At 43.4% G+C, this 23,193-nt stretch overlaps 1 protein-coding gene across 1 annotated transcript; it reads right to left on the bottom strand.

The window, feature by feature from the left end:
* Positions 1-18,923: 18,923 nt before the first annotated feature.
* Positions 18,924-20,617, bottom strand: ADRA2C (adrenoceptor alpha 2C). Its single transcript, XM_027836526.1, is given in 2 exon segments — positions 18,924-20,495; positions 20,497-20,617. Coding segments are annotated over 2 exon segments (1,515 nt in total). The 5' UTR covers positions 20,533-20,617; the 3' UTR covers positions 18,924-19,016.
* Between the last annotated feature and the right edge of the window lie 2,576 nt (positions 20,618-23,193).

Here is a 23,193-nt window from a genome sequence, read left to right as displayed (position 1 = left end):
GGGGATAATAAATGGGATGAAAGATAGAATGTCATGTGTGAGGAACAAGAAGAAAGTCAGTCTGAGTAAACGGAAAAGAGCAAAGAAAAAGGAGTAATGTCTACTAGGGCTGAAAAGGGAGAATAGAGTAGGCTGTAAAGGGCTTTAAATGCTACAAGGAAGAATTGTGGAGATAAGAGACTGTCAGGATCAAGTAGTGAAATCACATGGTCAGATATGTGCCTTAGAGCTCATTAGGACCTAAACTTAAATGGCAGTACCAATGAGTGGTTTGGGGGCAGGTTGAATTATTAGAACTAAGCAGCAGGGACTATGAGCTAGTAAGGGGCGGGCACTGTCTTTTTCCTCTTTCTTCGTATGATCCATGCTTAGCTTATAGATTCATGCTTGGGGCATAGGAGTCTCTTAATAAATGCTGATTGATTGACTGACTGAAAGTAATTAATGGATCGATATCAACTTGGAGAAAGATCTCTAAAGAACCTGACCTTGACTTTTTCTGTTCAATATTTTTATCAGTGACTCAAGTGAAGGTAGAGATGTCACAATTATTCAAATCTGTTCAATCCCAAAGCTGGGGCTGGGGCTGGGGTGGGGCAAAGAAAAGATGTCATCATTAAAGAAGATCACAATAGCCTGCAATGATGGGCTGAGTCTAAGAAAATACAGTTCAATGGAGATAAATGTGAAGGACTACATGCAGGTTTAAGAGGTCAACTGCCTGAATGAATTATGGGTAATATTAAAAGGGCTTAGGGGGTTGAGTCCTCTGCAAGCTCCTTATGAGTCATATAGAAAAAAAGGTAACATGGACTTAGGCTACAGGAGAAGAGAAGACATAGTATTCAGAACAAGAGAGGTGACTGATAGTCCTGTAGGACTCTACCCTGGTTAGACTCTATGTGGAATACTGGTTTTGTCTCGGGACATAACCATGTAGAAAGAACATTGACCTGCTGGAGAGCGTTTAAAGGAAATCTACCAAGATAATCAAGGTTCTAGAGATTTTGCCATACAAGGATTAGTTGAAGGAACTGAGGATGTTTCACCAGAAGACTTAACAGGAAGTGTCATCTCACATAGAAGGGATTGGACTTGAACAAGTTTTGGCTCCAGAAGACAGAGTTAGGAATAATGGGAATGGGGTGGGGAGGGATTGGAAGAAGTAGATTCAGGATTGAGGTGGTGAGGTCGGGGGTGTGGGGAATCCTTATACTGAGAGCTGTCCAAAAGGAAAATGGATTGCCTAGGGAGGAAGTGAGATTGCCATTGCTGAAGATACCCAAGTGAAAGCTGTCTGACCATGCACCAGTAATTCTATAAAAGGTGTTCCTGTTCAGGTTGGAGTTGGATAGGATGACCTCTGGGGTTTCCCCAACTCCAGGATTCTGAGAAAGCCCCAATTATGACAAATCAATTACCATTTTCTTCTCTTATCATACTTTTTTTTAAAGTATATAACATTTGTAAGTAATGACCAAAAGGTTATCACCCAAAACAAATGACTGCTCCCAGGAACAGAAAAGCCCAATTAGAACCAACTGATCCAGAATAATAGTGACAAGCAAGAGTGAATGCAGAAAATAATTTGATTGTTCCATTGCCTATTTGGGATGTCGAGGAGGGAAAACACAACAAATCACTTTGGTTAAAAGACACTTGAATGTTTTTTCAAGCAATGAGGTTCTTTGATTAGCTCTGCAGTAATAGCATGCTGCCAAAAAACAAAACAAACGAACAAAAAACCTCTTCAGGACCAAATAAAAACAAAAACCAAAAATACATTTTTGCTTCTACATGACGTGGATGACAACACAAAAGGACTTTCCAAGGTTGTTTAGTTTAAATAATGACAATTAGTAACAGTTCACCCATATAGTGATGTGCTTTACAGCCTGCAAAAACAAAACAAAAAACTGTGAGGAATAGAGCAACGTTGATGAGGAAACAGCCTCTGAAATGGGAAATAAATTGCCCAAGACCACATAGATAATAAAGGACATAAGTAACAAGTGCTAAAAGCTCTGATCCAGGTCATTTGACATCAACTCTATTGATCTTAAAAATAATGATAATAATAAGTAATAAATTTAGTGCTTTACTGTTGACAAAGCAGTTTCCTCACAACAGCCTCATGTGATAGGTAAAGAGAACATTGTAGTCCTCTTTTACAGATGGAGAAACCAAAAGGTCAGAGAAGTAAAGGGACTGATTCAAGGTCACTCAGTTGTGGAGAAGTGGAGAAGCCAAGGTTCAAATCAAGATATTGACCACAAGAAATAGCACAGTGAAGAGGAAAGAGGGAAGGATACAGAGCCGGAGCTTAGGTTTCAATCTCATTTCTTTTACTTACTACCAATATGACCTATGGCAAATTTTTTCATCTCTCTGAGCCTCAGTTTCCTCCCGCGTGAAGTGAAGTGGTAGGACTAGGCAGCTTCTGGGGTTACTTCCAGCTCTAAATCTAGGATCCCATGACAGAGATTTTTTCATTCTGTCATGCTGCCTTATGTAATAAAAAATTAAATAGGACCCTCAGAAATATCATAAAAGCCCTGGTCACTTTATTTTTATAAATTTACAAAGCTGTTGTTTTATTTAGGCCATAGCAAAATAATGATGCTTTTCTATAAATGTGGATTATTCTTAGTACATTGTGTATAGAACCAACAGAATGGACTTTTTAAAAAAAATTAATTTAATGTTATCTCAAGGCCTTGCCTGTATAGGCAAAAAGTTGACCTTGCTGTAGACCAGAACAACACAAACCTCCTCTCTCTCTCTCTCTCTCTCTCTCTCTCTCTCTCTCTCTCTCTCTCTCTCTCTCCTTCTCTGTCTCTCTCTGTTTCTTTCTTTCTCTCCCTCTCTCTCTCTCTTTGTTTCTGTCTCTCTGTCTGTCTCTTCTCTCTTTCTCTTTTCTCTCTCCCTCTGTGTGTGTCTCTCTCCCTCCCTCTCTTTGTCTCTGTCTATCTTTCTCTCTCTGTTTGCCTGTCTCTATCTCTGTGTGCACAGAGGTCTGTCTGTCTGTCTCTCCCTCCCTTAGTCTCTCTCTCTCTCTGTCTTTGTCTATCTCTCTTTCTCTGTCTCTCCCTCTTTCTTTATCTCCTCTCCATCTCTCCCTCTCTTTCTCTGTCTCTGTCTCTCTATGTCTCTGTCTCTGTCTCTCTCTCTCACTCTGTGTGTGTGTCTTTCTCTGTCTATCTCATTCTGTCTGCCTGTCTCTACTTTTGTGTGTGCATGTCTGTCTGTCTGTCTGTCTCTCTCAGACCTAATGAAAAATAGACTAATATTTGGACATGGAGAGATATTTCATGTAAGTGCTAGAGCACGAAGATACTTGCAACTAGGCTACTTAGCGCATGTAAAACGGATAGTCTCTTACATAAGCAGGATACAAACCAATCACAGGGAACACAGAAACAATTATCCAAAGGACTCAAGCTGAAGACTATATTTGCTCCCAGGCTGTATGGGGAGTACAGGCCAGAGGGTTTCTACAAAATTATGGGGATAATTGCATCTCTTCTCCCTTAGAATAATAGGTTGAGTGGTCCAGTATTTAGTGTCCTAGCTGGCGATTTCAAACCCTGTCTCCACTGCTTCCTATACATGTGACTTCAGGCAAGTCCTTTAACCATCCTGAGCTCAAGCATCCACAACTGCAAAATGAGGCATATGACAAGATGGCCTCTGGGGACCCTTCCAGCCCAATATCCACGACCTTCATAAGAACCTATATTTCTCAAGGGTCTTAACACTTACAAAGCAATTTTCTCACAATAACCCTTTAGGGTAGGTGGTATAAGAATTATTACCCCCATTTTACAGATGAAGAAACTGAGACCCAGAGAGGCCAATTACTTGTCCATGGTCACATAGGAGTATGTGTCAAATATAGGATTTGAACCTAGATTATGCAGCAGTAGAAACAGCACAGATTTTAGAGTCAGCTGCAGGTCAGATCCTATTTCTGATACAGCCTATGTGACTTTGGACAAATCACTTACCTCCTTGGGCCTCATGCTCCTCATTTTTAAATTTAGGGGGTTGGACTAAATGGCCTTTGAGGACCCTTTCAGTTCCACATCCTTTCAAGCATTCCCCCCACCAAATCACAATGAACTATAATCATCATCATCATCATCATCATTCATTTTCCATTTCATTTAAATCTTTTATTTTATATGACCTATATGGCCCTAAGAAGGAGGCACAAAATGGATTTTTATTCCCATTTTACAGATGAGGAAACTGACATACAGAAGAGCAAAGTGACTTTTGAAAGGGTACATGACCAATAGACATGAAGTTAGGACTATAACAATAACAGTAAACATATATCAAGCACCTGCTGTATGCAAAGCATGGTATTTAGGACTAAAAGGAAATAGGTAGTTTAAATAATCCACAATCCTTGCTGTCATGGAAAGTTACAGTCTGGGGAGGCATCCTGGTCAAATATTCTTGTAATGTTCACTGCTCTTTCCAGTGGGTGGAGTCTTTGTCTGCCACTGTGCTATAAGACTTTTGAAGACAAGGGCTGCATCTCTTGTAATCTCCTACTGGATAGCAAATCCCTTGAAGAAAAGCATTGTGTGTCTTTTTTAATCTTTGTATGATTACAAAGTGCCTAGCCAGGGTCTCACAAACCGTAGGTGCTTAAATGTTTTCTGAATTGAATAACTCCCAAAATACCCTGCATATGTCAGGTACTTAATAAACATTTGTTGAATTGAAATGACATGGCAGAAAGGATACTGAACTTGGGATCAAGAAGAATTGGGATCACTTCTAACCTCAGCAACGAAATAATTGTATGACCCTGAACAAGTTCTTTAATCTCTCTATGCATTAGTTCCTTCATCTGTAAAGTGAGGGGTTTGAACTTGATGGCATATAAAGTCCCTTCCAGCTCTGAATCAATAATCCTATGCTCTACCTGCACAGAGACTTAAATGTAGGAGTCATTTAAATAGATACTTGACTGATTGATGGTTGAACCAACATTATATACAACTCTTCACCTTGAAGTGCCAGGAAGATATTGATAATAAAGCAACAAAAAGTGTAGTAAAACAGCGCTTCTTAGACTATGGGTTGGGACCCCATATGAGGTTGCAAAAAATTTGGCAACAGTGAAGATTTCTGAACACACAACAACCAAAAATGAATTAAAAATCAAATGTGTAATGAAGCCCAGGTGTTTCTGGAAGCACTTGTCCATGTTGCATCACACAACTTCATTGCAGGCAGGGTTCTGAACACAAAGCATGCGCACTTTGCACTGTGCATGTCCTCAGGCCATGTAACACCAACTAACACTGCCAAAATGTGAAAAGGGGTCATGAGTGGAAAAAGTTTAAGAACCCTGCTATGGAACAATAGGTATTAAGTAACATCAGTGTCTTCCTGGTAAAGCTGTATAGTCTTTGAAACTCGAAGCTCCATAATGCTAGAATTTAAATGACAAACAATCCAAAAAATAATGAAGAGATGGCTTGCAAGCATAATGAGGATGTAGCACGCTAATTTTACTAATACTAATTCTATCTGATGTTTCTATAATGTTTGACAATGCCCTCAATCAATCAATAAGCATTTTTAAAGCAGCTACTATGTGCCAAGCACTATATTAGTGCCAACACAAAGACAGAAATGAAAGTCTTTGCCCCTTAAGAGTTTACATTCTACTGGGGAGGTATAATCCACATTTATAGATGGAGAAACTGAGGCTCAAAGGGATGAAGTGACTAGCCCACAGTCATATAGCTAGTAAGAGTCATAGCCTGGATTCTGACTGAGTTCTCCTGGTTCTCCCATGTTCTTTTCATTATAGCATGATGACATTTAATCAGAATTTGTTGTAGGAGTAGTGGATATAAATAACTGGAAAAGGAGATGAGAAAGTTATGAAACAAAAATGAGAGACCACAGATGGGTAAATTAAATGCTACTCTGGTGCCTTCAAGATAATAATAGCTAATATTTATGCAGCACTTTACAGTTTGCAAAGCACTTTACATACACTATCTCATTTCATCTTCACAAAAACCCTGTGAGGTATTTTACAGAAGAGGAAGATCCATTTTAGAGATGAGGAAATTGAGACCAACAGAGGTTAAATGACTTCCCCAGGACTACACAATTAGTAAGTGGCTGAGGTAGGATTCAAACTCAGTTCTTCATATATTTAAGTCCATCTCTCTATCCACTAAGCTACCTAGGACCAGTTGAAAGGCCTCCATTTTGGTAGAGTCAGGGCAAGGGCTCAAGTCTCTGGACTCTTCCAAACCCAATTCATTATTAACAAATCCTTTGATTTTCTACTTCATAAGCATAATTGGCACTGAGATAAAAAAACAAATGTCACTAATTATGCCTTTGGTCATGACAGATTGTAAGATTCTGGATGGTAAGGTCTGTCCTTTAGATCGTAGGATATTAGAAGTAAATGGATTTTTCCATTTCTCTTTTTCTCCCATAGATCTTATCCAAGGTCTGGGCATCTAGTAAATGCTCCATGAATCCTGGTTGAGGGAATGATTACCAACAGTACAAATTAACCCCAGACCTCCAAAGTGCTAACAAACACATTGCTCTCCATAAAAACACAAAATGTTACAACTAGACAGGACCATAAACCACAGAGTGCTAGAGTTGGGGAGGTTGGCCAGGGGTCCTTTTAGAGAGACTCCATCTTTTCTAGCTGCCTTATTTCACAGACAAGAAAATCAAGGCCCGGGTAGATGAAATGACTTGGCCAAGGTTATCATAGCAAAGAAAGACTAGAAATCAGGTCACTTGGCTGCTTGTTTGTCCTATTATCTATTGCACCACTCTATAATGGATCAAAGACATAGTTTTGGCAAATCAGATATATTACTGAAAATACTCACTCAGATAACAATAATAATAGCTTATATTCCTAAAGTGATTTAAAGTTTGCAAACACCTTTCCCCAATAACCCAGTGAGGGAGATAGTCAAGGATCCTTAACCTTCTTTTACAGGTCCATAGAAATGAAATTACTTATTTTTTATCATACAGCTAGTCAGAGGGAGATCTGAGATTAAGTTTGCATGCCAGTCATGTACTTTGTACACTATACTCAGACACACATACCCAAAGATACACCAACAAGAATATCATCTGATCCTCACAACAATCCTGAGAAGTAAGTGCTAGTTTACATATGAGGAAATTGAGGCAAAAAGAGGTTAAAGCAACACTCAATCAGCTGGTACCTGTGTCTGAACAAAGAAAGAGGCCCTAGTTCATTTAAAAAGAAAACATGACACATGGCAAAAAATTGGACTTAGAGTCAGAAGACCTGAGTTTGGTGGCACTTAGGACATTTCTTGTCTAGCTGTCCTCATTGAGCCTCAGTTTTCCCAGTTGTAAAATGGGGAAAGAATAATCCCTACTTAGGGCCTCTGTGAGGACCAAGTAAGGTAACACTTGGGAGTACTTGGTACACATGGAAATTGTTGTTACAAATTGAACATTATCTAAATTTGGGAAATGGACCAAGATCAAGGAAATCCAAGGGATGGATTGGTAACTAAGTGGTTCTCCCTTACTTATTGAGGCCAGGTCTGCACCAGAGCAAACAGGTGGAGAATGGAGTCATTTTCCTGATAATTCAATTGCATTCTACTTTCCAATGAGAAAATTCAATTACCCTCCAGAATTTTCTGTGGCCTCCAGAGGAAAAAAAATATCCACCCATTTCAATGGAAATGGTCTTAGTAGATAATTCTCTTGGGTCGTTGAGGCTAGCACAGGTGAACTATCTTTGAACTCTTGTGAGGGAGTGAAAAGTGTATTGAATTTAGAATTAGAGGCCCGCTTAAATGCCAGGTCTGCCACTTACTATTTCTGTGATCGTGGACAAGGCCTTCAATTTCTCTTGAATTCAGTTGCTTCACATGCAAAAAGGAGTTAGACTGGATGATTTTTAAAATCTCCCTTAGCTCTCAATCCTATGATCTTGGGGGGGGGGGCGAAGAATGAAAAAGACAGTCATCTACACTGTCCTTTTTTCAAAGCACCAAACTCTTTCATTTCTCTTGCTTTCCTATTGTGATGTGAATGATGTACAAGTTATGGGTTATATTTAAATGGAAACATGGGCTGAAAATACAATATTTCGGTACAGTGGAACAGAATGAGATGGCCAGGGGGCAGCTAGGTGGTGCAGTGGATAGAGCACCAGCCCTGAAATCAGGAGAACCCGAGTTCAAATCCAGCCTCAGACCAAACACTTGCCACTTACTACCTGTGTGACCCTGGGCCAGTCACTTAACCATAATTGCCTTAAAAAAAAAAAAGAATGAGATGGCCAGGACCAAAGGGATATGTGGTGATTATTATCATGCAACAAGAAACAATGCTGAGGTGATACTTTGCACCAACAATTTGGCAAAGATGATGAGTCATAAATAGTCAATGTTGGAGGGGCTTCATGAAAACAAGCAAACTTGTCTCCCATCAGAGGTAGAGCTGGGAAATGGTTCAACAATTCTGGAAAGCAATTTAGAAATATGCTATGTTACTAAATGGTTCTGAGTCTCTGACTCAGAGACCTTATCACCATGCACCGCAACGAGGACAAAGACAAAACAAAAGATCCCTAAATGTAATGAGATACTCAGAGCAACACTTGTCAATCATCCCCCCAGGTCCCATTCACGTATATATTCACAATTTTTAAATTCCTTTCTAATCCATGATTTCATTTGAGATGGCATGTGGCACAGAGTGTTGGACTTAAGGTCAAAAAGAGTTCTGGAGTTAGAATCAGGAAGATCTGAGTTTGAATCCTGCCACAAACACTTAAGTTATGTGACCCTAGGCAAATTATATAACTTCTCTGTGCCTCATTTTCCTTATCTGTAAAATGGGGATAATATGGGAATGATAACAATAGCATCCACCACTCCCACCCTCCAAGTTGTGAGAATCAAATATAAAAACATACGGAAAGTGCTTTACAAATCTTAAAATGCTATACAAATTCTAGTTGTTGTTATTTATCTTGCCTCTGACACTTAGGTGTAATTGTGAGTAGGTCATTTGACCCCTCTTGGCATCCATTCCTCATTTATCAACTGGAGATAACAATGTAACAACATTCATCTTTGGTTTTCAAAGAGGACCAAGGACGTCACAGTGATATCTTGACTTGCACACGAATTGATTTAAGTGAGGCAGTCAAGCCTCACTCTTTCTTCCAAAGTCATCAAAATCCAGAGACTGGTGATGGCCAAGGATGCAGTGGATGACCTTGGCATCTTTGATGCCTAACCAAGCTCGAAGTACTCCACAGTGTGTGCTTCAGCCGCCTTCATGGTCATTGGAACAAAGTGTTCTCACCCACCCACTACACTAAGGAAAGTCTTCACATACGTTGATAGACACCGGCCCCCCCAACTCACCAACGTGTTTGAGGCCCATTGGTTACCCTCAACCTGGTTTAGCCCATCTGCCAATACAGTTTACTGGAGTGTGGTCACTGCACATGCTACAGTTTTTTGGAGCCACAGGTGAAAGTTGGATGAATCAGGTGGACACCAATGGCAGATGAGCATCCCTAAAAAGGGCTCAGCAACCCTCACACTAGAGGTACTAGTCCTCCCTGAACACCCCATAAATCTGGGCTGGGGGAACAGTACCTGAGGGGTATTGTGAGGCTCAAATAAAATAATCTACATAAGGCACTTTCAAGCTCCAAAAGAATATATGAATATCAGTCATTATTATTATTATTTATTGTCTCAACAGTTCTGTGAAGGAAACAAGTCTGGTATCACTATCCCCATTTGACAGATAAGAGACTTCAAGAGATCTAGTGGTATATCCAAATTCACCCAGCTAGGAGGCACAGAGACATAACTGGCAGGCAGGTCTCCTCATGTGGGTTTCCACTTTTGAGATAGATGCAAATTCATGTCTGAAGCTGGCCACAAAGACATGGAAATGGACGGGAATTTGGGCTATTTGCTCTGTGTCATTCTGCTTGATAGCAAATGTGTCACCAAAACAACTGATGATTTGTCCCTTTTTGTAGGACAGAGAAGGAAAGAAAAGGAAAGACTCCTGGATGAAGAGTATGGATCTCTCATAGTAACTGATTAAAAAGTGTTACAGAATTGTCAACTATTATAGATAGATAGATAGATAATTGATAGATAGATAATATTATTATAGATAGATAATGTTATTATTCCATATTCCCTTTGATCTTGAATTTCCAATTTTGCCCGCCAATGGATTAAAATGTTATATTTGAGCACTTGTTTTCATTTAGATTCAGCTCATAAATTTATATCACCCATAAGAATATCTGGTCTAATTCCAGATTTTTCACTTACTACTTGTATAACCTTGAGTGAGTTCCTCAATCTAGGTCTCTGTTTTCCCATCTTCAAAGTAAGGTGGATGGGCTAACAGACTTCCAAGATTCCTCCGAGGTTAACACCATCTTTGTTGTTGTTGTTTTGCTGATATTATATCTTGGAACAACTGCATTCCAGAGGCAAAGGATGGTAGTGTATAGAGAACTGGATTAAAGTCCTGGCCCTGACACCGACTGACTAAGTGACCCTGAGCAAGTCACCTAACTTCTCAGAACCACATCCTCCACACAACTCTAACACTATAAGCTACAGATTAAGCTCTGACCTGCAAGGATAAAAGGAATCTTCTCTCTCTCCCCCTCCCTCCCTCTCTCTTTCTCTCTACATACACATATGTGTATATATATATACATATAGACATATAGACACATGTATGTGTGTCTATATGTGTGTATGTATATACCAGAACTGTGATTTCATTGGTATTGAGACATATATGTATATACATATATACACACATGTATAACTATGGATCCTTTTGACTACAACATTCTCTGATTTTCTGGCACTTTAAGGAATTTTCTGGCATTAACAATCTATATTGCATGTTCTAAAATCTCTCCCAGGTCTAATATTCCATGTTATATATTATTCCTTCTAACTTAGGGGTTATTAACCTGAGGTCTATGAACTCTTAAAAAAATACTCATTTTTATGTTTGTATTTCAATATACCTGGTTTCTCTTGTGATCCTCTGAATTTATTTTATACATTTAAAAGCATGATTCTGAGAATGTGTCCATAGGTTTTACCAGACTGACAAAAGGGTCCATGACCTTAAAAAAGTCATGATGCTTGCTCTTGCTCCACTCGTCCTAACATTCAATGTCCCACATTCTGAGGTGCCTTCTAGCTCTGATATTCTATATTCTAAGTCCCTTCCAGCCTTAAAGTGATATGATTCTCTGTCCCTTCCCCCCTCCTCCCACTCCCGACACCCAGCTTATGATCATTGTAACTCTCAGTTATATAAATGTAAATACATTTTCCTAAGGTACACATGGAAGATTACTAACTTCTCTTCTGGAGAGGGGTCTATTGCAGAATTAAAACCAATATGGACTTGTAATTACTTTTCCTTTGGACCATACACTCAATTTGAATATTTCCATTAGCTCTACCAATGTGACAAAAAATACAATTGAGCACAAACATAGCCTGGAAAAACCTTCCTTTCAGAACAAGCCCCAAAGGAATGTGTTTCTCTGCAAGACTCTACCCACCCCTAGAGCAGAAAGCATAAGGAGGTTTTCAAAGATTTGATTTTTTTAAAAGAATTAACAGCTCAATATGTTACGAGTACATTTACTTTTTAATTCCATCTCAAAGAGAAATGGAATATATGAATTGTATTATAGCCTTTTCCTTCCCCTGAATTTACACTGCAATAGAGGTAAATCTCTCTCTCTCTCTCTCTCTCTCTCTCTCTCTCTCTCTCTCTCTCTTTCTCTCTCTCTCTCTCTCTCTCTCGTACATACACACATATTACATAAATATAACATACACATAAATGGGTATTGTATATAGGCAGCTAGATAGGTGGGTTATGTAGATAGGTAGGCTGGCAGGTAGGAGAGGCAGAATGGGAAAATAGAAAAGATTCTAGACTTTAAATCAGGAGGATCTGGAATCAAAGATATACATATATATACATAAAGATACATAGAAATACAGGAGTATCTCAAATGTCTTAGTGCCATTTTAAACTATTAAAACTTAAAATAGCACTAAGTCTTTTGGGACATTCCTGTATTTATACATCTACATATATGTATGTAAATGTAGATAAATACATTTTTTTAATCTAGCAATAGGTGAGTTGGCTAAGGTAGCTGCTAAGCAAAGGAGGTTGATGATTTTCAAAACAGGTGAGACTAGGAATTTTTGGGTTAGAGGAGACTTGGGGTATATGATAGCTGTCTTCATGTATTTCATAGAATAGATTTAGCCCTGAAATAGAACTTAGAAGATCAGGTCCAACTCTATGACACAGAAGAGGAAACAGAGGGGGTGGGAATGTCCTTCCCTAAGTCATATATGTGTTAAATGGCAGAACCAGGATTCAGCTCCAGGTCTTGAATTCCAAATTCAGGGCTCCTCTCATTAGATCATGCTATCTTTCAGGTGGCCATGTAGAAGACAAATGACATATATTCTTTTGGGCCCCAGAAATAGGGCCAATATCTGGGAATTTAAAGAGAGGTAGATTCTTGGCTCAATTCCAGGAAGAAGTCTCATAATTAAGAGGTATACAATAAAGAAGGGACGTATCTGATGAGATAGTAAGCTCCCTGCCATTAGAGGTCTTTAAACAGGTCTGGATGGCCCCTCTCCCAGAATGTTGGAGAAGAGATTCATGCTACAGAGAGAAAGATTGGGCAAGATGACTTCCAAGCTAACTTTCAATTCTGTGATTCCATATAAATTTCTACAAAATTTCCCGGGAAGACTACTACTTCCACATTATGATTTACACAAAGATGCCAAAGTGAAGTTTTAGCTTAAGTCATCCAGATAATACAGTATTTAGCTGCTGGAAACCTGAGAAATAAGTGGATGCTATTGCTAAGATAATTATTACTCCCCCTTAACAAATATTTGAAGAAACTAAAGAATGGAGGAGCTAATCATTCAAGGACAGAGAGTTGTTTAATAACAGAGTCAAGGCTAGAACCCAAGTCTACTGATTTCTGGACTAGGGCACTTTTCTTTTCACAAAATATTGATTAATTTAGAAATTCATTTAATTTAGCAATTCATTAATTTAATATTCAAGTCAAAATTTCAAATGTGAAAATGATAACAGGAATGATTTTATTTTGCCCATCAGTAATTCACTTCACTTCTGTAACAGCACCTATTTTTATTATAGATGATGTGTGTATTTACGTAAAGCATTCAGAAAAACACTACTTAAAGTCTATCATTTGGTTCTCACAACAAAGTAAATTTTGCAGGTATTGTCATCCCCATTTTATAGATGGGAAAACTGAGACTTAGAAGTTAACAATTGGGGCAGCTAGATAACAAAGTGGATAGCGACTGACCCTGGAATCAGGAGGACCTGAATTCAAATTTGACCTCAGACACTTGACACTTACTGTGTGATCCTGGCCAAATCACTTAACCCTGATTGCCTTGGGGGGAAAAAAGTTACTGATTTACTCAGGGTCACACTGCTAATAAGAGGAAGAGCCAGCATGGGTCAATATTTCTTTAAGCCTTATTCAGGACTACCCTGGATTATGAAATTATGAAAAAGGAAGCTCATCTTTGTTGCCCTCCCACTTCTCTCTTAGGATTTTACCAATCCTCCTGTCCCCACCCTCAGCCCCTCTGCGTGGTGGAAAGAACTTGCAATCAGAAGACCTGATTTAGCTTCAGATATGCTATTTACTAATTTATTTGGTGTGTTTTCTCAGACAAGTCATTTTACCTTCTAAGTCTCAATTTCTTCATTTACAAAATGATACTGACATTCTCCATCTCACAAGTTGGTTTTAAATGAAAGTATTTGATAAATTCTATGTTATTTTGTAAACATGAGAAAATTTAATATTAATATTCATGCATTTCCAAAGCAGTGGGAATGGTGAGGGTCTTCTTAGGTCAAAATAATGAGTTTCTAATTGTGAATTTGAAAGTGAATTTTCATTTACCAAGCTTCTTGAGTGGGGAGAATATTTCTTTGAGGCTAGTGGGTTTCTTGGTCTCTCTACATGCTCTTTAGGGCTGGATATGGGAAGTTTGTCTTGGGGTCACCCAAGAAATAGTCATGAGGAGGTAGGAAGCAGAGTAGAAACAGCACCAGACATGGAGTCAGGCAGCTTCGGTTTGAGTCCTGGAAAATGCCATTAACCGGCTTCATGACCTTAGGCAAGTCATGACCTCTGGGTCTCTGCTTTCTCATCCATCAAAAAATGGGGCTGGACCGAGCCAGTCTTGCTGATCTCTTCTAGTTCTAAGGTTTTGTGATCTGTAAGTCTCTGTGCTCTTCTCTTCCTCCCTGGCCTCTCTCATATACTCAGCATCCTTCAATGACCAATCTCTGTCTTAACCATTTAAAAGGAGGGAAAGCCTCTTAAACCCATTGTAATTTCCCTTGCAAATTCCACACACTACTCCCAACAAGGAAGGAAACAAGCATATATTAAATGTCTACTATTGGCTAGGCACTTTGTTAAGACTCATTGATCCTAACAATAATCCTGGAAGGTGGGTGCTATTATTATCCTCATTTTACAATTGAGGAAACTGAGGCAAGATAGAGGTTAGATGATTTGCCCTTTATCACAGAACTAAGTAAATTATATGAGAATGAGGCCAGATTTGAACTCAAGTCTTCCTAACTCTAAGCCCATGGATCTATCCATTGTGCCCCCCTAGCTGTCCTAACAACAAGATAACGATTACAATAGCTTATATTTCTGTAGCATCCGGAGGTTTGCAAAACGTTTTCTTCACACCAACCTTTCGGGGGGAAACCTAGGTAATACAGTTATCTTCCTCACTTAACAGAGGAGCAAATTTAAACTTAGAAAGGTGAGTGACTTTTTAAGGTCATGTAGCAAGTGTCTGAGCCAGGATCCCAAACCAAGTTCCCTGATTTGAGGTCAAGTGCTCTTTCCCGTACCTAAATGGACAGAGCCTTTAGCTGGTTAGTGTTGCAACTGAATTTCTCCAGTAAGACTGGAAAAAAAAAAAAAAGTCTTAACAGGGAAAACCCCATGTGTAGGGTAGTAGCCTTATGTATACCCAAGGCTTATCCCATTGAAGGTATCATGCTCCCAAGGCCTAGAACAACCTAGACTTTATGCACAGAATCAGGAAGGGTAAATCTTGTACCTGGGTCTTCCTAGAGACCTGAAGACTGGAGATGGCCTTTAGGTGGTGAGTTACTTTACTTGTTCCACTCAGAACCTTGTGGGAAAGGCTGAGAGCCCTAGAATTAGAAGATAAAGGGTCTTGATGCTTTAAGGTAAAAATTCCCTCGTGTTAGAGAAGGCATAAAGAAGACACACCAGTTCTCCCTCAGCAAATCGTACACTTCTCTTTTTTCAGAGCATCAATGGAGAGAGAAAAGAAGGTGACTGTTAGGGATTGAAGGTTCCTTGGAGCTATTGCATAAAGGGGCCCTTAGGGGAGAAGGTTCTGTGACTGAATCAAAGTCCCTCCCCAAACACACTCGTTAATCTGCAAATCAAAAAAACAACCATAACAAAAACAAACAGAAACAACAACAACACACACACACACACACAACTTTTCCAGCAGTACTATTAGGCGGGAGATGAGATTCGGGAAAGGGAAGAGAGCTGGGGAAACCTAACTCTCATTTAACCCAGAAACATTTAGAATAAAATAAATTTCTTTTTGCCCCCCTCTTCATTCTCTTTCTCTGTTCTACTTTCTCCTCTTTATTAATTTACTCCATTTCTCCCTTATTTGTATTGCCCTCTCAGTTTCCCCCATCCCCTTCTCTTTCCTTTGCCTAATCTCATTTTCTTTTCTTTATTATTTAACATCCCTCTTTTCCACTCTGCGCCTCCTGCCCCTTCCTTTCCTCTCTTTACTGTACTTAGGCAGATGGAGAGCGGTATTTGGAGTCAGGAAACTTGAGTCTGAATCCTACCTCAGACACTTACTAGATGTGTGACCCAGGGCAAGTCACTTAATCTCAGCCAGCCTCCATCATCTCATCTGCAAAATGGGGATAATAATATCACCTACTTTTAATGGGTTGTCATAAGTATCAAGTAAGATGGTACATGTAAAAAATTTTGTAGTCTTTAAAGTACCATATAATATTAGCTACTATTGTACTCCCTTTTCTCCACCCTCTCCTTTTTCACATTATTTTTCTCTTTTATTCTTCCCCATTCTTTTTCTCATTCTCTTGTCCTTTTCTACTATAAAGATCAGCCCTCTCAGCAGCCCTCCCTAAAACCAAAAGGGATCTCAGAGACTATTTAATCCAAGCTCTTCATTTACAGATAAGGAAACCGAGGCCTAGGGGGAGGTTAAGTAACTGGCCCAAGGTCATATAGGTAGTAACAATCAGGAGTGGAATGTGAATTCAGGTTGTCTGACTCCTGAGCCAACACACTTTGGAACATTCTTTCTCATTCTCCCAATTTCCTTCCTCACTTCGGCCTCTCCTACCTCCTTATCTTCCTAATTCCTCTTTCTTTCCACTGCCACTAGAAGCATGTATGGAGTCACCCCAGGTCCCTCTCTTGGAAAAGTTGGATCCGAGGTAGTCTGGGGCCTCAGGGTGATGAACCCCAACAAATTTCTCCTTTCTTTACAAAGAGCCCTTCCTTTGGGAGTGACAAAAACCGGCTAATTTTTTTTTAAGTAGATAGGGGAGGGAAGGAAAGTGGCAAAACAAGCGCTGAAGCCCAGCCACTATGTAAATCAACAGATTAACATCTTTAACTCTCCTGCCTAACTGAAAGCACTGTGGATTAACTGGCTGTTTCCTGGGGGGACGTCAGGAAAGGGGAGCTGAGGCCAAGGGAGGGCTAACCCAGGAGCCACTCAGGGACACGTGGAAACTATAGCTCCCATTCTGCCCAGACATCCCTCTCAAAGCATGCCGGTTGAGAGTGAGAAGCAGCTGCAACCACCTTCCGTGGACTAGCTTGTCTTTCGCTCAGAGGGGATAACAGCTACCCCCTCACCCCTTGGGTGTAGGCTTCCTTCTTCAATCCAGTGCTGCTGCCTTTGGGGATGGGGTAGGGGGTTGATAGAGGGAGATCAGAGAAGAAAGAGGAGCAGCAACACAGGGTGTTATTCTTCCAGGTTGGTCAATGAGAAGGACAGAGAAGACAATGGCCTTAGTAAAGGTCGGGAATTAGGCTGCTGATGGGAGGAGGGCTGGGGTGGGGGGGGGGACAGAAAGAGGGAAGCTAAAAGGAGTATGAGGGAAAAGGAGTGGAGAATGAATGAGGGAAGGGCAGGGATAGAGACAAACAAAAACAAAGCAACCACAGACGAAAGACAGGTTTAGGGAAGGGGGAGAAAATAGATAAGGGGGGGAGGGAGAGACACTGTGGGAAAAGGAGAACGAAAGAGAGAATGAATGATAGGAAAGACAAGGTGGAGAGGGGGGAGATGACCATCGTTGGGGGAGAGTGCGAGTTGGAGGATTCTTAAGCAGTGATTAGGGCGACTTCACAATGGCTAGAAGGAAAAAGGAATATGGAATAAAGAATGGAGAGAGGAGGGAGAAAAGGAGGTGCAGAGAGACAGGCAGACAGGACTGTGACAGTGAAAGACGGAGACATAGAGGGACCGAGAGACATAGACAGAAAGAAAGGGAGGCAGAGACTAAGCGAGAGACAGGGTCAGGGAGACTTTAGGTAGACTCAAGCGGGCAGGGTGAGCCGTGACAAGGTAGCTGATGGGCGAGGCAGAAGTAAAAAGAAGATTCTTGGGAAGAATGAGTAGGTAATCGAAAGAAGTAAAAGATAGATAATTACAATGGAGAGGAAGAAAACTCTGCAAGGAAGACGCGTTCCTAAGAAACTAAGTTGAGAAATGATAAAAGATTCAGGATTGGAAATTCCCGCAGCCGGGTCCCCTCCTCCCTCACCCCCTGCGCTAAATAGTTACAATATACTTTAAGTGTTTAAAAATAGTGTATCTATGTCTCAGACCACATATATTTTTCATCTATGTGAGTCATATGTAGGTTGTCTAGATGTATGTGTGTATATATATATTGCATATATTATACATATACTTAAAGTTTGATAATGTGAACATCAAAGGTATATGTAGACTGGCTACAGAATGTCTATCCCTTACCCATTCCAAAGCGGTGTCTGGGGGCTCCTCAGTTCTCAGTCTCTGCTAACTGTGTTTGTGCGTGGTGATGTGTGTGGGTGTGTGCGTGTGGGGGATAGTTTGTGAAGCCCAGAGAGTATGTGGAATCTCCCCAGGGTGCTAGAACCTAATCCCACGGTGAGCCTTCCGCCCAATTTCCCATCTCTCCCTCTCTGAGGTCCGACTCTAAGGACTGCAACTGAAAAGTTTAGATTACAAAGGTTTATTTAGAAAATAGTTTGGTTTCTTTTTTTTTCCTCCTTTTTGGCAAACATTTTAAATACTTTCAGGTAATCAAAAGATTGTCGATGCCCTTCACGGTCAAGCCGGCCCTTTCCCGTTAATCTCTCCCCTTCCTCATTCCCCCCGCCCCCTACTTTCTCCAGCTTTCCGAACTCTGGTCCCGCGGTCCGGCCAAACCTTACCCTCAGTGTGCGCCCTCAGCCGGAGTCCTGAGGACTTGCACCCGGCCGGCAGGCTTCGGAAGACAGCTTTAGCGCAGACCTCGAACTAAAGTTTCTCCTTTTCGTTCTTCCTTTCCTTTCCATTCTTCCCTCCTCCACTACCTTCTCCGCTTCTCCTCTTCAATTCTCCTTCCCTGCTCCTCCACCACCACCCCTCGGGTGTCCTTCCACCTCTCTCCTCACATCTTCCCCAACTCCCGAGACACCCCTTCTGCAGTTCGTCCTGCTCACGTCCAACCCGGCCGCCCCCTCGGGACTCCCTTCATCCTTCCTCCTCCCATCCCCACCCCAAGCCCACCGGGGGTCACTGCAAGAAGGTCTTCTTCTTCTTTTTGAACAGGATGTGCTTGAAGGACCTCCGGAAGTCTTGGTTGAAGATGGTGTAGATAACCGGGTTGAGGGAACTATTGCAATAACCGATCCAGAAAAAGAACTTGAAGAGCGTCTCGGGCACCTGGCAGGCCTCCCTGCAGATGCCGTACAGGCTGTAGCTGAAAAAGAAAGGGAACCAACAAACGACGAACACGCCCATGACCACAGCCAGCACGAAAGTGAAGCGCTTCTCTCGGGCCTGGGTCACCTTTCGGCGGCACAGGCTGCTGCGCTTGCGGCGCCGGTGGGACGAGAAGAACTCGAGGGAGCGGTTGCTGGCCCGGGACAAGCGGCTCCCAGCACCAGCCGACGGGCCTCCTTTGGTGGAGGAAAAGGAGAAGGAGAAGCCGCGGCTTCCCTTGCGGGCTGCCGCCTCCTCTCGGCTGCGCCGCCTGCGCCGGTTCTCAGAGGTGCTGCTCTCTTCCAGTTCGATGTCCTCGAGCTCGAGACTCTTGCGCAGCTGGTGGTGGTGATGGTGGTGGTGATGGTGAAGGTGGTGGTGATGGTGGAGGTGGTAGTGCCCATTCTCCCCCGTCTGGAGACGCAGGGAGGTGGCGGCAGCGACGGCGGTCGAGGGCCCTGCCCCCACGGGCGGCCGGCTGAGCCCGTTCTCCGTCTGGGACGAGCCCTCGGGCACCGTGCGCTTCTCAGACAGCGTCCGTGTCCGCAGCTTGGCCACCCGGTAGATGCGCACGTAGACCAGCACCATGATGATGCAGGGCGCGAAGAAGGAACCGATGCAGGAGGAAAGGATGTACCACGTCTCGTCGTTGAGCTCGCACTGGGGGTACTGGTCGTCCTCGGGGTCCCGGTAGAGAGAGATGAGCGGAGGGAAGGAGATGACGGCCGAAATGAGCCACACAGTCACGATAATGCCTTTGATCCGGCGAGGGGTACGTTTCAGGTTGTATTCTACCGCCTGCGTCACGGACCAGTAGCGGTCCAGGCTGATGGCACACAGGTGCACTATGGAGGAGGTGCAGAACAGGACGTCCAGCGCCAGGTAGATGTCGCACCACACCTTGCCGAAGTACCAGTAGTTCATGAGCTCGTTGGCCAGCGAGAAGGGCATGACCAAAGTGGCCACCAGAATGTCAGCGCTGGCCAGGGACACAAGGAACAAGTTTTGGGGTGCTTTCAGGGCACGGCTGGTCAACACAGCGATAACCACCAGCACGTTGCCCACGATGGTAAAAACGATGAGAAAGCTCACCACCGCCGCCAAGCCAGCCACCTCCGCGGGCGAATACTGGCTCGGGGGCTGCCTCTCCGCGGCCCACAGGGACTCGTTGGAGGACCCCCCGCGGTCGCTGGAGTCCGTGCTGTTGGTCGTCAGCTGGAGATCCATGACCCCACTACAAGAGCAGAAGTAGAGGGGTCCTCTCCCGGCTCCGAGCCCCGGAGCAGAATCCGCTCGGGTGCTCCCTACTCGGACTCAGTGCCTTCATTGCCGACTTCTATTTCCCCTGGCTGCGCGGGGCAGCTCCCCGCAGGAGCCTCCCTCAGTGAACCGTGCCGCGGTAGACTAGCGCAACGTCGTCGCTTCTCCTTGTCCCGAGGCTCTCCCCGGCCCAGCCGCACTGGCCCAGCTCTGCTGGGTAAGCCGTGCGTCCGCGAGGGTATCAGTCCGAGAGAAGTACAAGACAAACCAGGTGGAAAAACCCCGGGCTGGAGCTTCCCCTCAGCTTCCAAGACCCGCAAGCCTGCAGGGGCAAGCAAGGTTTGTAAGTGCAGAAGAGGAGGGAAGAAAGGAAGAGACAATTGGAGGATGGGGGGAGGGGGGAGGGAGCGGAGGGAGCATTAGGGGGTCAAAGCACAGAAGCGTGACCCGTCCAGCCCTCCCATGCACACACACACCCTCACTCCTTCCGCCTCTTGGTCCCTAGCTGGTCAGTAAGAAAACCTGGGTCGGGGAGACAAGAAATCTACGCGGTCTCGCCTGGCAAAGCTCACTGGAGTTACATGAGACCGTAGCTGTGGCGGCGGCTGCAGCAATCCCATGGCTTAGCACTTATCCTGCTGGGTCGGTTGGCTTCCTACCCAGCAGTCGATGCCCTCGACGCGGGGCTCTACTGCTTGCACCGCGCTGTCCCAGGCAGGCTTGGACTCCAGCTCCTGTACTGGCGGCGGCCGCTCCAAGGCACGAATGGCGCTACTGCCCCGTCCGTCTCCGCCTAGCCTGGCGCCTCCACGGACGCTGCCTCCTCCTCTCTTCCTTCTTCTTCTTCTTCTCTTCCTCCCAGGCGCAGCGCCCAGAGTAGCGGCGGAGCTCCCTGCCAGGCGCTGTCACGCCCACCTGCGCCGCCGAAACCGACTAGGAGCTTGGGGAAGGGGGAGGGGGTGACGGGCGCGCCCAAGGCTCAGGGAGCCCACGGGACAAGGCAGTCCAGGAGCTGGCTGGTTCTCATTCTGCGTCGCACCTGCTCCAAGTTTACTTTTCCGACCTTCTTCCACCGGGCGCTACCTCCTCTTGGCCCCCAGCGGGCTGCTCTGAGCATTGTCTTCGCCTTTCCACTGGTCACTTCCCATCCTTCTCCAGGCGTTTGCTGCGTGTAACGGAGAGAGACTGAAGGAGACTGGCAGAGAAGGAAGCCCGCCGCCCGGATCCAGTAGCTCAGCCGTAAACTCGTGTGGAGACGTCTGGGTTTGGATTCCAACTTCGTTTATTGTTCCGCACCGTGTGGTCTGTGTGTGTATGTCGGTTTGCGGAGGGGGCGGGGAGGGGGGGTTGAGGAGGCGGGGCTGTGGGAGAAGGGAGGAGGGAGGGGCAGGGAGGATCTGAGAATTTGGTTTTGGAGGTAGAGCCTTCACACGCTTGAGGTCAGTGTAACAACGCACATCAGCCCATCTGGTCGGGAAAAAGCCGAGAAATTGTATTCTAGTCTAACATATTGTGTGTGTGTGTGTGTGTGTGTGTGTGTGTGTGTGTGTGTGTGTTCCTTTTGAGCCTTTCATTCTGTCTCTGTTTTAACATTAACACTTACTGCAGCTTCTTCCTCCGCCTGTCGTCCTCCTAGGTTCATGGACTCATAGATGCATAGAATGTCTCAGTAGTGGGGGATCATAGAACATGGATCTTAGAATTCCAGATCTAGAAGGAACCTTAGAACATGAAACTCAGTTCCGCAGGAAGGACCATTAGAGATCAGTAAATCCAACTCTCTCGTTCCACAGAGGCCCAGAGAGGGAAAGTTACCTGCCTAAAGTCGCAGTGAATTAGTGATAAAGCTGAGACTCAAACCCAGTTCTCTGGACTTCTCATTCAGAGTGCTTATTAACACACTGCAATGGTTATTGACAACCCAAAGATTTGCAAGGAGGCAGGCTGTCCCCAGCAGACCAGCTCTGTCTGCTGTACATTTATATGGAGTCACAGTGGCAGAACCCCAACGATTCTCCATGGGGGGAGTCCCTGTATAACCTAATGATGAGCTTTTCTTTTTAACGCCATCTTTTTTCTTTAAGTGCCAGGTTCCTGTGGCTATTATTGTTATTATTGTCATTATTATTATTACAGAGAAGTCTACTGAAAATCCACTTATTTATGGAAAGCATCAATTTGCACAGCTTGGGTTGGGGGAGGGAGGACGTTTGGCCCGTTCAAGTGCACCTAGAAATCATACCCCAGCTTTTGGGAGTAGGAGATTATTAGGCAGTAGTACCCCTACATCAAGCACAGATATTTAAATGTGCATCTCTGGACCATATGCTCCCATGGTGGCAGCTTCCAAAACTGTATTTTTTCTGAGCCATTGTCTGTCCCCCTTCAGGATGGTAGGAAGGCAGGCTGCTATTTTTGCAGTGGTGTGGGAATCTGCCTTTGGATGGAACTGCATACACTATACCTTGGATGGAACTCCATGTAAGATACCTTGATGAGGGGTAGAAGTGGGAGTGATGATGGGAAAAGGAGAAAAGAGCTAGCTGGATTGAAAGGAGATTGAGGTTTGACCCAATATCAGGACACCTGGGCTCCAGCCCTAGCTCTCAGTTTATTTATTAGATCCTCAGTTCCTTCACTGCTCCAGACCTATAAAAATGAAATTTACACTAACTGCCTCATAATGTCATTTTGTGGGAGTTGCAAAGACAGAATTTGAACCCAGGTC

The sequence above is a fragment of the Vombatus ursinus genome, unplaced genomic scaffold, assembly GCF_900497805.2.
Source record: "Vombatus ursinus unplaced genomic scaffold, bare-nosed wombat genome assembly UNPS02014818.1, whole genome shotgun sequence".
Lineage (NCBI taxonomy): Eukaryota > Metazoa > Chordata > Mammalia > Diprotodontia > Vombatidae > Vombatus > Vombatus ursinus.
This window is presented reverse-complemented; position numbering and strand designations above follow the sequence as displayed.